The sequence below is a fragment of the Dromiciops gliroides genome, chromosome 1, assembly GCF_019393635.1.
Source record: "Dromiciops gliroides isolate mDroGli1 chromosome 1, mDroGli1.pri, whole genome shotgun sequence".
Classification (NCBI taxonomy): Eukaryota; Metazoa; Chordata; class Mammalia; order Microbiotheria; family Microbiotheriidae; genus Dromiciops; species Dromiciops gliroides.
In genome coordinates this window covers 281,212,742-281,225,723 of record NC_057861.1, presented here as the reverse complement: position 1 = coordinate 281,225,723, position 12,982 = coordinate 281,212,742, and the positions used below count along the sequence as shown (strand labels likewise).

Genomic DNA, 12,982 nt, shown 5'->3' with positions numbered 1-12,982 from the left:
CTTTAGCCTGTTTTAGTGGAAACCCATAATTTCAAGACTTGTAAATTGTATTTCTCTTTCTAATGTATACTAAATATGGATTCTTTTTTTAACTTCTAGCATACATTCCTACTCCAATTTATTTTGGAGCAGTTATTGACACCACCTGCATGCTTTGGCAACAGGACTGTGGTGTGCAAGGCTCTTGTTGGGAATATGACGTGACATCATTTCGTTTTGTCTATTTCGGTTTGGCGGCTGGCCTCAAATTTGTTGGATTTATTTTTATTTTCCTGGCCTGGTACTCTATAAAATACAAAGAAAAACAGCTGCAGAGGCAAAGGTGGAGGGCATCCCCTCTGAACACTGTCAGCGAGACCGTTTGCCACACAGATCCTTATGAAAATTATTCTCGCACTATATCTTGCCCAACTTTCAACAACAGAGGGGAGCTCCAGGAAGAAATGTGTCTTGGAAGAGGAATCCATTATACAGCACAGACATACCCCGGACCCTTTCCAGAAGCAATAACTTCCTCAGCAGACCCTGAGTTGGAAGAAGCCACTGCTGCCATGTAGCCCCCTTCCCTGAAGGTTATAATAGAAGACTTTGGTTTTGTTGGTTGGATCGAAAATGGCGCCTTGTGAAACACCCGTGCCTTCTTTTCTTTCTTTTTTAAACTCTAAAGACATAATCTATGAACCAACAAAACTCAATGCAAACAGCCATTACTGATTGCGAGCTGGATACCTCAACATGACTTAAGAGTCTTCTTTATCCCCTTCTCCAGAAAACGGAACTTAAAGATAGGTTGTAACTTTAGCTATATTAATTTAATGTTCACGCTCCAATCTAGTATAAGTCAAAGGCCGAGATATTCTAAATTGTTAAGCAGAATTATGATAAGAGTAATAGAGATGCATATCATTAATATAGATTTCAAACAAATAAAGGTGAGATGTATCATCAGGTTTGCATTTACAAATCATAGTTTTTAGATTATAAATACTGTGAGTTCTGCTACAAAGCACAAGTGAATTTGCCTAAACTATGCAATTTGGTCAGAAATTTGTATGTGCAGCATGTTCATTTTGTTTTTTAGAGACTTCGATCCAGCCCAGTCTGGAAAGGAAGCTTAAAAAAAATTGTCCTCTTTTTCTTAAAGTACTATTGATAACTGTAAGCCATAGAAGAGTTAGATATCAGGGAAAGTTTTCAGATGCTTCAAAAAACACTATAGGCAGAGCCCAATGTAATAGACACTTGAATTCATAGCACGTTTTCTTTTTCAGCCTCCTCCATTCCAAGGCTGGGAAAAAAGCTGTTGAATCATAAATGTAGGGGCCCCGGAAATAAACTAAATCATTATCTATGTTGTTAAAAGGGCGTGGTGAGAAACTCCGACTATGAGAAAGTTCCTGGCTGACTTCCTTTCTAGGATAGTTGCTGGACAAATTCTTTGGCTAAGATCACAGTCAAGGCAGCTACATCTGTGTCTTTTAAAATGAAAGTAGTGAGTCCCTTCTCTTCATCTTCCCTACCAGCTGCCCCTAACCTACTTGGCAGCCATTTCAGCACTGTTTTTCTAAATGCTTGGATGGAATCATAGGTAGGTGTAGTTTCCTTTAAAGAAAATTGTTTTGGCTTCTCCCTAAATTAGGGTATTAAATCAGGAGAGCTATACTTGGGATAAGAAATCCTTTTGAAACCAGTAGAAATGAGATGTGTGAATTGGTACCAGTCAGTCAGGCATTTAATTGAAATTTATTAAAATAAGTGAATCTATTTTCCTGAATCCTATCTCCCAAGATCCTCCTACCACCTTGATTTCTTTCCTCTTTACCATCTTGAACATCTTGAGGTGGACCTAAAAGGGAGAGTTTTCTCCTTTTTATATCCACTTTTTGTTCTTTATTAAAGAATATTTATTGAGTCCATCTGGGCATAGCTTTGTCATAGGTACTAAGTAAAGTTTCATCTTGATTGATCTTAAAATACCTCCTAGTACCCAATACCTAAAATATCTATTTGTGTTATAGAATGAGTAGCAAGCAAATCTGTAGGGCATGGTCACTTTGGGGAGCAGTATTTAGTCTTCAGGGCTTGTATGAGAGATGGTCTCACTGCCAGGTAACCATCTCCTATAGATGGAAATGTGAGCCTGACAGTTTTGCCTCATGATTTGGGGGTGAGATTTACCAGTATTTAGTCCTAGTTGTATTGGTAGAGTAATATGAATACCAGACTCGTATGTTCTTTGATAGAGTGGTTACACTTTACTTTTTAGTCCCATTTGTTGTGTTTCTATAGTGGTTACCTATAGTTTGTAGAGGATGGTTATTGCTTAAAGTGGAAGAGTATTTTTAAAGAAGAAAGCTAGTCATTAAACAGGTGATCACAGAAGGACGAGTTTGTCTATTGACACTCACATAGAGCTGATGATAAAATAAACCTGGTTTTGGCTCTGTTATAGGATCATCAGCCTAAGGCTGGTAGAGACCTCAGAAGTCATCTAGTCCAATGCCCTTATTATAGAGACAAGGGAACTGAATCCCAGAGGTGTTAAGTGATTTTTACCAAGTTCACCCAGCCAGTAAGTATCAGAGGCAGGACTTGAATCCATTGCCTTTGACTCAACAGCAAGTGCTTTTTCAGCTGTACCACAATATATGGAAGTTATAAGTACCTACCTAATTTTATTGTCTCTCTGCCAGACAGTTCATGTAGTGCCATTCACCCTGTGGGGGAATGCTTATTAACCAACAAAACAGGCACTAATAAAGAAGTTGCTTCTTCCCCACTCCCCTGTCAAGGCTTCTGATTGGTCAGAAAGCCTCATATCCCTCGTAGCTTTTTTTGTTTGTTTTAACAAAGGCTGCTTCTAGTGAGGTCCAAGGGCATGACCACACTAGGGCACTTGGGATTATTCAGGCACTTGATATGAGATATTTTTGCACCAAGTGTTTATTTCTAAGGGGATAAAGGAGATTTTGAGCAGCACACTAAAGATTTGATCATGCTCATTGTCAGATTATTGCTTGGGACTTTCTTATATTTAACCTGCAGAGGGGAGAAGGTCAAGAAGAAGAGTTCAGCATTCCCTACATCATCCCACCTTTCCTTCCTTTAGCCCCAGACCTGATGCTGTTAATTCACTGCTTAATCAACCATTGACCTCTTGGGAAAGAATAGGGAATGGGTTCCTTTTCTAGCATTTGATGTACCCCATATTGATTTCTGGGACTTCATTAATAATATACTTCCCGCATATGGATAGTTATGGTGGTGATCGTGGATATCCTTTAAACCTCTTCCTATCTTTAAGAAACCTGGTATTAGCACTTCCCAGTAGGTCAGATTACTAAGTGTCCAACTCTTGCATTTCCAGGCATAGGCAAGTCATGGAATAACGAGGCATCCATTAATGAGAAGCCTCTATGAACACATGAGTTTCTGTTCATTACCTCTTAAGTAGTATCTCAAGGAGACTGCTTTCAAGGACTATACCCATGTGTTTGTCTATCTGGGATGTTTATTTAAGAAGCAGTTGCATAAGTTTATAATCATATTTCATGTATACTTCCCTTATGATTTCATATGATTTTGTGTAGAACATCCAAGAAAAACCCTACATATAGGAAAATTATTATTAAAAATTTAATGATAGGTTTCACTAGATTTTAATAACTAACCTATCTTAATGGTTATTTAGGTAAGCATCCTGATAGAATAAGTTTTTAATGATATTCCTCAAATCTGTTTATATTTCATATTGAGTATGCAAACAACCCATTTTAGGCATTAAAATGCATTCTAAATAAAGCACCCAACATTAATTAAGCGTATTAATTAAGTCTTGCTTTGAGAATTAGCTTTGGAATGGTGGGAAAAGGTTTAGGCAATTTTATGTGGGCCATTTTTCCCCACAACATTTTTGTTCCTCTGAGGCGTTAGTATTTCCATTAGTTCTTTGGTGGATATCAACTTAAAGAAATTTTTTTTTCCGGTTTTTTATTTTTTTTATTTTGGTGAAGCAATTGGGGTTAAGTGACTTGCCCAGGGTCACACAGCTAGTAAGTGTTAAGTGTCTGAGGCCGGATTTGAACTCAGGTCCTCCTGACTCCAGGGCCGGTGCTCTATCCACTGCGCCACCTAGCTGCCCCTTAAAGAAAATTTTTAATGAAGCTTTTCTGTAGATTTGTCAAAAATACCCACCAAACCACCTGCTCTCATTGGCTGCTAATAATAATCCTATGCATACATAATAAAGTCTGGAGGCCACGAGCATGATTTCTGTGAGTAATGAAACCTGAAAAGCATTCAAGTGCCTCCTTTGACAAAAAGGCAGATCGATGATTGACAGCATGGGCCAAATTCTGCTTTTCAGGACCATCTGGACGAACTAAGGAATTGGGTAATTATTCAGTTAAATTTAGAGGTGTTTAATGATATTTGTTGTAGAATATTACACATTTCCTTGGGTGGATACACAAACCAGCTTAGTAAGGGAGGTAGCAAGATGTGGTAGGAAGAATGCTAGATGCTGAGCTCTATCTCCGGCTTTACTACTGATTACCTGTGGGTTACCTTGGACAAGTCATTTAACCCGTTTGGGCCTCAGGGTCCTCTCTGTAAAATGAAGGGGTTGCACTAGATGACCTCTAATGTCCTTTCCAACTTTGAATATATATGATCCTATGCAATATGTATTTTACATTTTTTACTATTGATATTGGGATACTTTTGATTAAACTCTCTGATGTAAAGCCTTACATTTGTAAAGAGTGTTTACATTGTGAAAGGTGTATTTCCATCCATTCTTATTTGTTCCTTACAAGAAAACTGGGAAATCAATGGAAGAGATACAATCAGTCTAATTTTACAGATGAGGAAATTGAGGCTTAGCAATTAGTTACATGCCCAAGGTCATAGTGCTACTTAGTATCAGAAGCAGTACTGGAACTCAGGTCTTCTCCTCCCATTATACCATGTTACCCTTCTAAGAAAGTCAGCAACCATCATACCTTTTTAGAGAACTGTGTCCATATTTTAAAAATGCAATTTAATTAATGTATTTGCTTTTATTTTATTAATACATTATGTATGAATTAGATGATGTATGTAAAGTGCTTTTCGAATCTTGAAGAATCTTGAAATTCTTGCTATGATTATTATTATAATTAATTGAGGCAGTGGGGCCATGTATCAGAGTAGAGGAAGCCAATTTAGTAAGATCTCAGTTCACATCCCACACTTACCACTTACTGGTTAATTTACCATGGACAAGTTATTTAACTTTTATGAGCCTCAGGAAGCTCCCTAAGATTAATCTGTTAGGTCATCTATCACATTACTAAATGGAGTTTTTACACCAATCATGAGTGTAATCAGAGATCCTAGACCTATTGTTGTATAAGTAGAGTGTGCTATGAACTAACATTTTCAGTCATTTGAATGGAAAACAGTCAAAATCCAATTTTTTAAGTGTCAGGAAATGAGCACTCTGACTGACTATGGGAATTTGATTTCTATTTACTACCATACAAAGCATGGGAGCATCATAATAGCATGAGCCTTCTGTAGTGATAATAATATAGTTGAACTCTTTATAACGTGACTACATATTATAGGACCTCAAGCTGGAAGGGACTAAAGGCATAATCTGTTCCAACTCCCTCATTTTACAGCTGAGGAAACCAAGGCTCAGAGCAGTTATGTGATCTTCCCCAAGATCATATGGGATGTAAACAAACAGCAGAGCTTAGAATCAAGACCAAGTCCTTTGATTCGAAATCCAGGATTCCTTTGACTATTCAGATTTGGATAAGTTAGAGTTCAAATCATAGCTGCCAAAAGATTAAGAACTCCATACAAAACAAACATGATTTGACCTGGTTGTCATATCAGTGGGTATTAACCCTGTCTCTTAATACCCTAGTTCTCTGTTAGCAATGAATACAAAAAAAATTAACACCAATTTTATTTTCCTTTTTCTATTTCTTAGTTGGCTGTTTATTTCAGTGGTTCTCAAACTTCATTGGTCCAAAAATCACTCTGGTGGGGAAAGACCCCATGTACCACCTAATGCACTTGCTTTTGTTAGTCATCGTGGAAAAAATTCCCCCAGAACAAATGGATAAAATGACATTGCTGAAAAGTGAGGTCTAATATCAAACTAGGTATCTATCGTAAGTAAATTGTTCATTCGTACCTCACTTCACCTTAAAGACCAGACTATTACAGGAGACCAAGGACCACCTAGAGGACCTTCAAGGACCACAATTTGAGAACCACTTCTCTAGGACCAAATTTTGTGCTTCTCTGTGCCAAGATGGGGGCCAGTCTTGGGAGGCAATCCAGGACCTACACTTCTGCTGGCTACAAAGGGAATTTTTTATGTGGTCTATTCAGCAGAGCACAGAGCAAGACAAAAAAAGAAAAAAAACACCAGAGTCCCTTCATTTCAGCTTGCGCTCTTCAGTGGAATCAGGATATCTTTGCTCCATTCCTCCTCCTCATTTGGCATCAAAGAAATGATCAATTCTTACTATGCTGCAAACTATCCAGAACCCAAGGTACTTCAAGGATGAGACCTAATCATTTCTGGAGTCTCCTTCTGGGGATGGGGGGAGTTTGGGTGATTACGTCTTGGTGTGTATTTTCAACAATCTAGATAGTGCACAGACATACTTGTGACCATCAATAACTTGTATAATTGCATCCCAAATAATTTAAGCCCCAAACAGATAGGTTTCCAAATGCTATTTAAGTCTAGGTTTGCCTCAGACTTCATTCTTCATTATCCAGACCAGTAGGGAGCCTTACACATGTTTCCATTATGCATTTCACAATAAGAGGCTGTGCAGAATGGCTGCTGGGCTAAGTGAATAGGCTTTCAGAATAAAAATCAACTGTAATAACGTTTCTCATTTTCTCTGTCTCAGACAAGGTCACTAGATGTACCACTGGTTTGTTCTCAAGTTGGAGAAAAATTTGTATGCATCTGATGATGTTTCTTTTTTTCTTTTGGTGAGGCAGTTGGGGTTAAGTGACTTGCCCAGGGTCACACAGCTAGTAAGTGTCAAGTGTCTGAGGCGGGATTTGAACTCAGTTCCTCCTGACTCCAGGGCCGGTGCTCTATCCACTGCACTACCTAGCTGCCCATCTGATGATGTTTCAAAACAGGACTTGCTTTACTCAGCTCTAGGAAGGATCAATATTCACTCTAGCCTTGCCTACCACGTCCTTCCTCTCTGTTACTTCTGGAACATATGAACAGCAATGGTGCTACTAGTGTCCAAGGATGCATGTTCACCACTAGCTAATTCCATGGTATTATTCCCAGTATTCCAGTGCTATGTGACTGCATGTGCTTTACTTTTTGAAAAGCTAGAGCATTTCCAGGAAAAGAAGTACTTTTCATGCTCATTACTATGACTTATGCAACATCTAACCTATGGAGAATTTCTGCTGCGGAAATGACCATGTGATAGAAAATATCTTTTCTACAGAAAACTCAGTGCTTTTTATATTTACCTTAGCAACACTAACCAGATATTAAGAGTAGTTTCAGAAAGAGGTAAATCGTGACATGGTTCAGATGACCTTTTGTTATTTCTCCTTAAAAAGGTTTATACCAATAAGATGTTTTTAATGATGGGGGTGAAGGGTGATGTCTTTTGTGGTGAACCCATTAATGTTACTGGGTAGAAATGGAAGCAGAAAACAGCTCTGAAAACTAAAATAACTATTGGGGCACACACATTAAGCCAAAAAGTTGTACAAAAGAAAGTCATTTGGAGTTGGTGTCCAAGAATGAAACATTAAAAAAATTTGTTAAGATTTTATGGTGGGCATTCTTCATCCAACAAATACCTCTACCACAAACCCCAAATGATAGATAGGTTAGGAGCATGAAACAGGAAAACTGGCTTCTAATTGATTTTCAAAAAATGTTCTATAGTGTCAAATAATTTGGCATTAGGTCCTTAGTGATTGGAGTGTGCGTGTGTGTGCGTGTCTTTATAGAAGTATATTTGTGATGAGAGGCTGTTTTGAATTGTTGCATACAGAAGGCTCATTTTGTGGTTTTTTAAATTACTATTTATTTGGAGAGCACTTAGGATCATTTAATATATATATATATATATATCACCTTGTGTTTAATGAAAGCTACTGTCAATATACTTGTAAACATTTGTTTACAATTTCTTGAATACTTGATGACTGAAAATAAAAATTTAAAAAAAGGAATAAATGAATAAGTTGCCTTCTTGGATTGAAACCAGAGTTTGCCTTTTAGGATTTTTGCTGTGTCGGAAGTTGAAACAGTGGTGAACCTTTGGACATTTTCTTTTTTTTTTTTTGGCTGGGCAATGAGGGTTGAGTGACTTGCCCAGGGTCACATAGCTAGTAAGTGTCAAGTGTCTGAGGTCACATTTGAACTCAGGCCCTCCTGAATCCAAGGCCGGTGCTTTATCCAACTGTACCACCTAGCTGCCCTGACATTTTCTTTTAATAAAGTGATAAAAGGGATTGTTTTCCAGGATACTCTCTAGCATGCTTGAATTCTTTGCTGACTTGTTTTTCCACGGGCACAAACTAAAATATAAACTCTAAAACTTGGTCAATTCAAAACCTTCCTCAACTTGACCCCTGCCTACATTTTAGGCATTATTTCATATATTTATATGTTCCTGCCAAATGAAACTATTGCTTTTCTCATCTCTTATACTGCCTCACTTCCTTTCATCCTGTTCCTCACAAGCCTTAGTGTTTTGTACTCTTACTATGTTCTCATCTACTATACTTCTTTCTCCTAACTTAAAGATTATTATTATGTGCCTTCAATTTCATGAAGCTTCCCCTCAAAGATCATTCCCTTTCAAAATCTCTTTTTTCCCCTCTTTTTGACCTCTATCACACACTATTCTGACTTCTATTACAGTTTTTTTGTTTGTTTTTGGTGAGGCAATTGGGGTTAAGTGACTTGCCCAGGGTCATACAGCTAGTATGTGTCAAGTATCTGAGGTTGGATTTGATCTCAGGTCCTTCTGACTCCAGGGCCAGTGCTCTATCTACTGTGCCACGTAACTGCCCCCATGACTTCTATTATAGTTATTTGTGCATATCTTATCCCTCCCTAGGGAGAAAAATTACTAGGAATTCACAAAGGGATAGAGAGTTCATTAATTGAAATAAGCATTTCCCAGTTGAGCATCATGACTCCAATCTCAGAATCTCCACAATAGATAGAGAGGGGTCAGAAGCATTCAGGGGTATAGCCAAGGGTGGTGTGAAAAAGGGGGCGTATTTTTGGTGTCATGGCTTTGTCTTGTTTTTAGTTGAAAGCCCAGTGTATCTCTGCAGAAAAGCATCCAGTTGTGAGAATTACAATAGGAGCTTTTGGCTTGAATAGGAAAGGAAATCCTCAAAATTTTGATCAAAGGCACTAGTGGGATTGGCATTAAGAGCAGGCTGGTTCTTTCTAGGCATTGACGTCTTTCAACACAGTCAAGCTTTTCAGTCAATGTGGAATTGGAATGTTATCATTTTAACTAGATACATTCATGTATATTTTATTGTAAGCTTCTTGAGGGCTGGAATTTTTCTTCTTTATACATCTTTAGTACCAAATATTAAAGAGGACCTTAATATTTATTGAATTGATTAAATAGCTCTTGGGGATTTAGGTCATGTGGGTGCTACTTCTACCTTGAAGAAATTTTGGAGGATCCATGAACTTGGACAAGAAAAAAATCACATCTTTATTTTAACTAATTTCTAACAAATTTAGCATTTCTTGTAATATTTAGTGAGGCAATTGGAGTTAAGTGACTTGCCCAGGGTCACACAGCTAGTAAGTGTTAAGTGTCTGAGGTTGGATTTGAAGTCAGGTACTCCTGACTCCAGGGCCAGTGCTCTATCCACTGCGCCACCTAGCTGCCCCTCTTGTTTTGTTTTTGGTTTTGGTTTTGGTTTTTTGCAGGCAATGGGGGTTAAGTGACTCGCCCAGGGTCACACAGCTAGTAAGTGTCAAGTGTCTGAGGCCGGATTTGAACTCAGGTACTCCTGAATTCAGGGCCGGTGCTTTAACCACTGTGCCATCTAGCTGCCCCCCTCTTGTAATATTTAAAAACAATCTGAGAAGAGATCCATAGGCTTCACCAGATTGATGTAAGGGCCCATGACGGAAAAAAAAAAAGTGAAGGACTTCTGTCTTGGTTTGGATCTCTTTTTTGTTTCCATCTCTTCTTGACTAATATTACACTTATATGTATACACATATTCCCCTTCCCCCCATTAGAATGTAGGGTCTTTAAAGGCAGGGACTGTTTTGTATTCCCAGAACCTAGCACAGTCCCCAGCAAAAAGATTTTTAGTAAATGGTGAAGTTGAATTGGTTGAAATGTAGATTACAGCTGATTCCTGAAGAGGAAATAAGCTTAGATTGGATGTAACACACCCACTGAGATATTAAAGCTTGATGCTATTGAGAATCAAATAGTGATTTGCTTTATTTAGAGCTGGTTAGCTAGGGCTTGGTAATGTGAAGAAACTACTGAGCTCAGAGTCTGTGACTCAGGAGGCAAAAGGGAAAGAGCACAGGAAATGACAAGAATGTGTAGTTCTTTCCTATTTGAAATGAGAAGGAAGGTTGACACTTTAAATATAGTTCCCCCTAAAACTCGAGAACAAGGGCAGGTAGCTTAGAAAGCACTGAAAAAAAAATAGAAAAAAAACATGTCTGATGTTGAGAAATGATCCAGCTTGGGGCATTCTGCCTAGGTCCCCCTAAAGGTGGAATATCAGGGTATTAATTTCCATTCTTCACTCACCTGTTCCAATTTTCCACCCAAATAAAAGTGGCAAAGCCTCACAGACTAAATTTAGTTTTTCAGATGTGGTAGAAGTATTTCTTCAAGGTAATCCATCATTTACATAAAGGCCTCTGTTCATGTATGCTTATGGAGAGCACCACACACTAAAAACATCCCTTCTCTTTTAAACCCATGACTTTTCCCTCAATTATGTGGATATTTGGGGCAAAAGGGATTTCTCTGTCTTTCCTATGCAAATAATTACCTCAACTGTCCACTTTGCTTCATGAACAATAAAAGTCAACATTTGCTATTTTCTACCTGAATACTTTCCTTATTCTAGCCCCAGCCCCCAGCAGCTCCCTACCTTTGTATATGTTGATGTAGTGATGATGTATATGATGTCTCTGTATACAGGTATGTGTGCCAGATATTTATTACGTGTACATGTTGTATTAATGCTATTTCATTTTTTGTCTTTTGTATATGCCCCAGCATTTAATACAGTGTCTTTTATACATCAGATTAATATATTCTTGTTCTTTGATTAGATTAAAAATTGCAGGACACTTGTGGAATAAATCCTTCCAACCAAAGTGGGAGGTGAGGGCTATGTAGCTTCTTCCTCTTAGCTCTGCTCATGGAGGATTGATGCAACAGCAATGTCATGGGGACTGGCCCAAATCATTCCTCTCCAGAACAGCTAACAGTGTAGCCCATCTCTGTATACAGCTGCTGTCCTTCCCAAGTCAAAAAAGATTTTAAAATATTCCTTCAATCCATTGGCCAGTTAGGAGATCAATATTCAGTGTTGATTTTTATATTTAATTTCAGAAGCTTATTGCAGTTCCAACTCTTAAAGCCAATAGAAATCAGCCCAAGGTGAACAAAAATGTTCTGTGGCTTTCTAGAATGACTAAGTTGTTATGTGAAGGAGAAATAGAGAAAACACCATGGATCAGGTTCTTCCAGATACATTTCTGGCAGCATCAAGAGAAGTGCAGTTACTTAAAAAAGATCAATCATCAGAGAGAGGAGAGGGGAGGGGAGGGAGAGGGGAAGAGAGGAAGAGGAGAGGAAGAGGAGAAGGAGAGGAGAGGAAGAGGAGAGGGAGGGGAGAGGAGAGGAGAGGGAGAGGAGAGGGAGGGGAGAGGAGAGGAGAGGGAGAGGGAAAGGGAGAGGAGAGGAGAGGGAGAGGGAAAGGGAGAGGAGAGGAGAAGGAGAGGGAAAGGGAGAGGAGAGGAGAGGGAGAGGAGAGGAGAGTAAGCGGAGGAGGGGAGGGGAGGGGAGGGAGAAGAGAGGAGAGGGAGAGGAGAGGAGAGCGAGTGGAGAGCGAGCTCTTGCAGGGGGTACTGAGCCCGCTTGGTAGGATGGCTTGTTTGTTTTCCCATTGTGCTACAGTGACACCTTGTGTCTGAGAAGGGAAATAATTGCTCCTTGGTTGGAAAACAGCCTCGGAGAGCCCAGCCCCCTACATCAGTAGGAGAAATGGAAGCGGGATATAAAAATTCTGACACAAGTGGTCTTTGGTCCGTTTATCTCGTGCCCAGCCACATTTTGCTGGGTTCATTGCCAGCCCAGCCTCACTTCATTTGCTCTAATCTGAAGGATCAACTTTGTGATGGGCCAGGATGGATGGCATTCAATTCAACAAATATCTATTAAATGCTTACCTATTCTGTGCCAGGACCCTAAAGTGTGCTCGTGGGAGTTTGTTAATAATTGTTTTTTAGTTTCTATTTGTTCAGGCCCAGATGTAGATAAACAAGGTGGAGTCACTTAAATTCCTTTCGTTTTGGTCTTCCCCTGACCAGTTGTTAGCCTTTTCTAGCCCCTCAATGCCTTCCTGTTTTCAAGCACTGGGATAGTGGAGTCTACAGATATGGAATCGTGGCTCTCTTAAAATATTGATTTTAGTTTGAACTCAGGAAGATCTCCTGGCAATTAGATCTGTTCCTAACTGGAATGGGCAGCTTAGAGAGGTAGTGAGTTCCCCAACTATGGAGGTTATTTAGCTAAGGCATACATCTAGAATAAGGTAGAATGGATTTCAGGTATGGGTTAGACTAGAGAAGCTGAAGTCTCTTTTAACTCTCAAGACTCAATGATTCCATAATCATACGAAGTGGAATGAAAGATATTGTCTCAGAAAATAAATGTCAGGCAGTAGCAAACAAATGGGA

The 12,982-nt window shown here is 39.0% G+C and overlaps 1 protein-coding gene across 1 annotated transcript in view; it reads left to right on the top strand.

Moving 5' to 3' along the window:
- Positions 1–8,200, top strand: part of SLCO5A1 (solute carrier organic anion transporter family member 5A1) — a 190,565-nt gene extending 182,365 nt beyond the window's left edge. Inside the window, exon 10 of the mRNA XM_043991309.1 lies at positions 100–8,200. Coding sequence (XP_043847244.1) covers positions 100–557 — 458 coding nt within the window. The 3' untranslated portion in view covers positions 558–8,200. The remainder of the gene's footprint in view (positions 1–99) is intronic.
- The last annotated feature ends 4,782 nt before the right edge of the window (positions 8,201–12,982 follow it).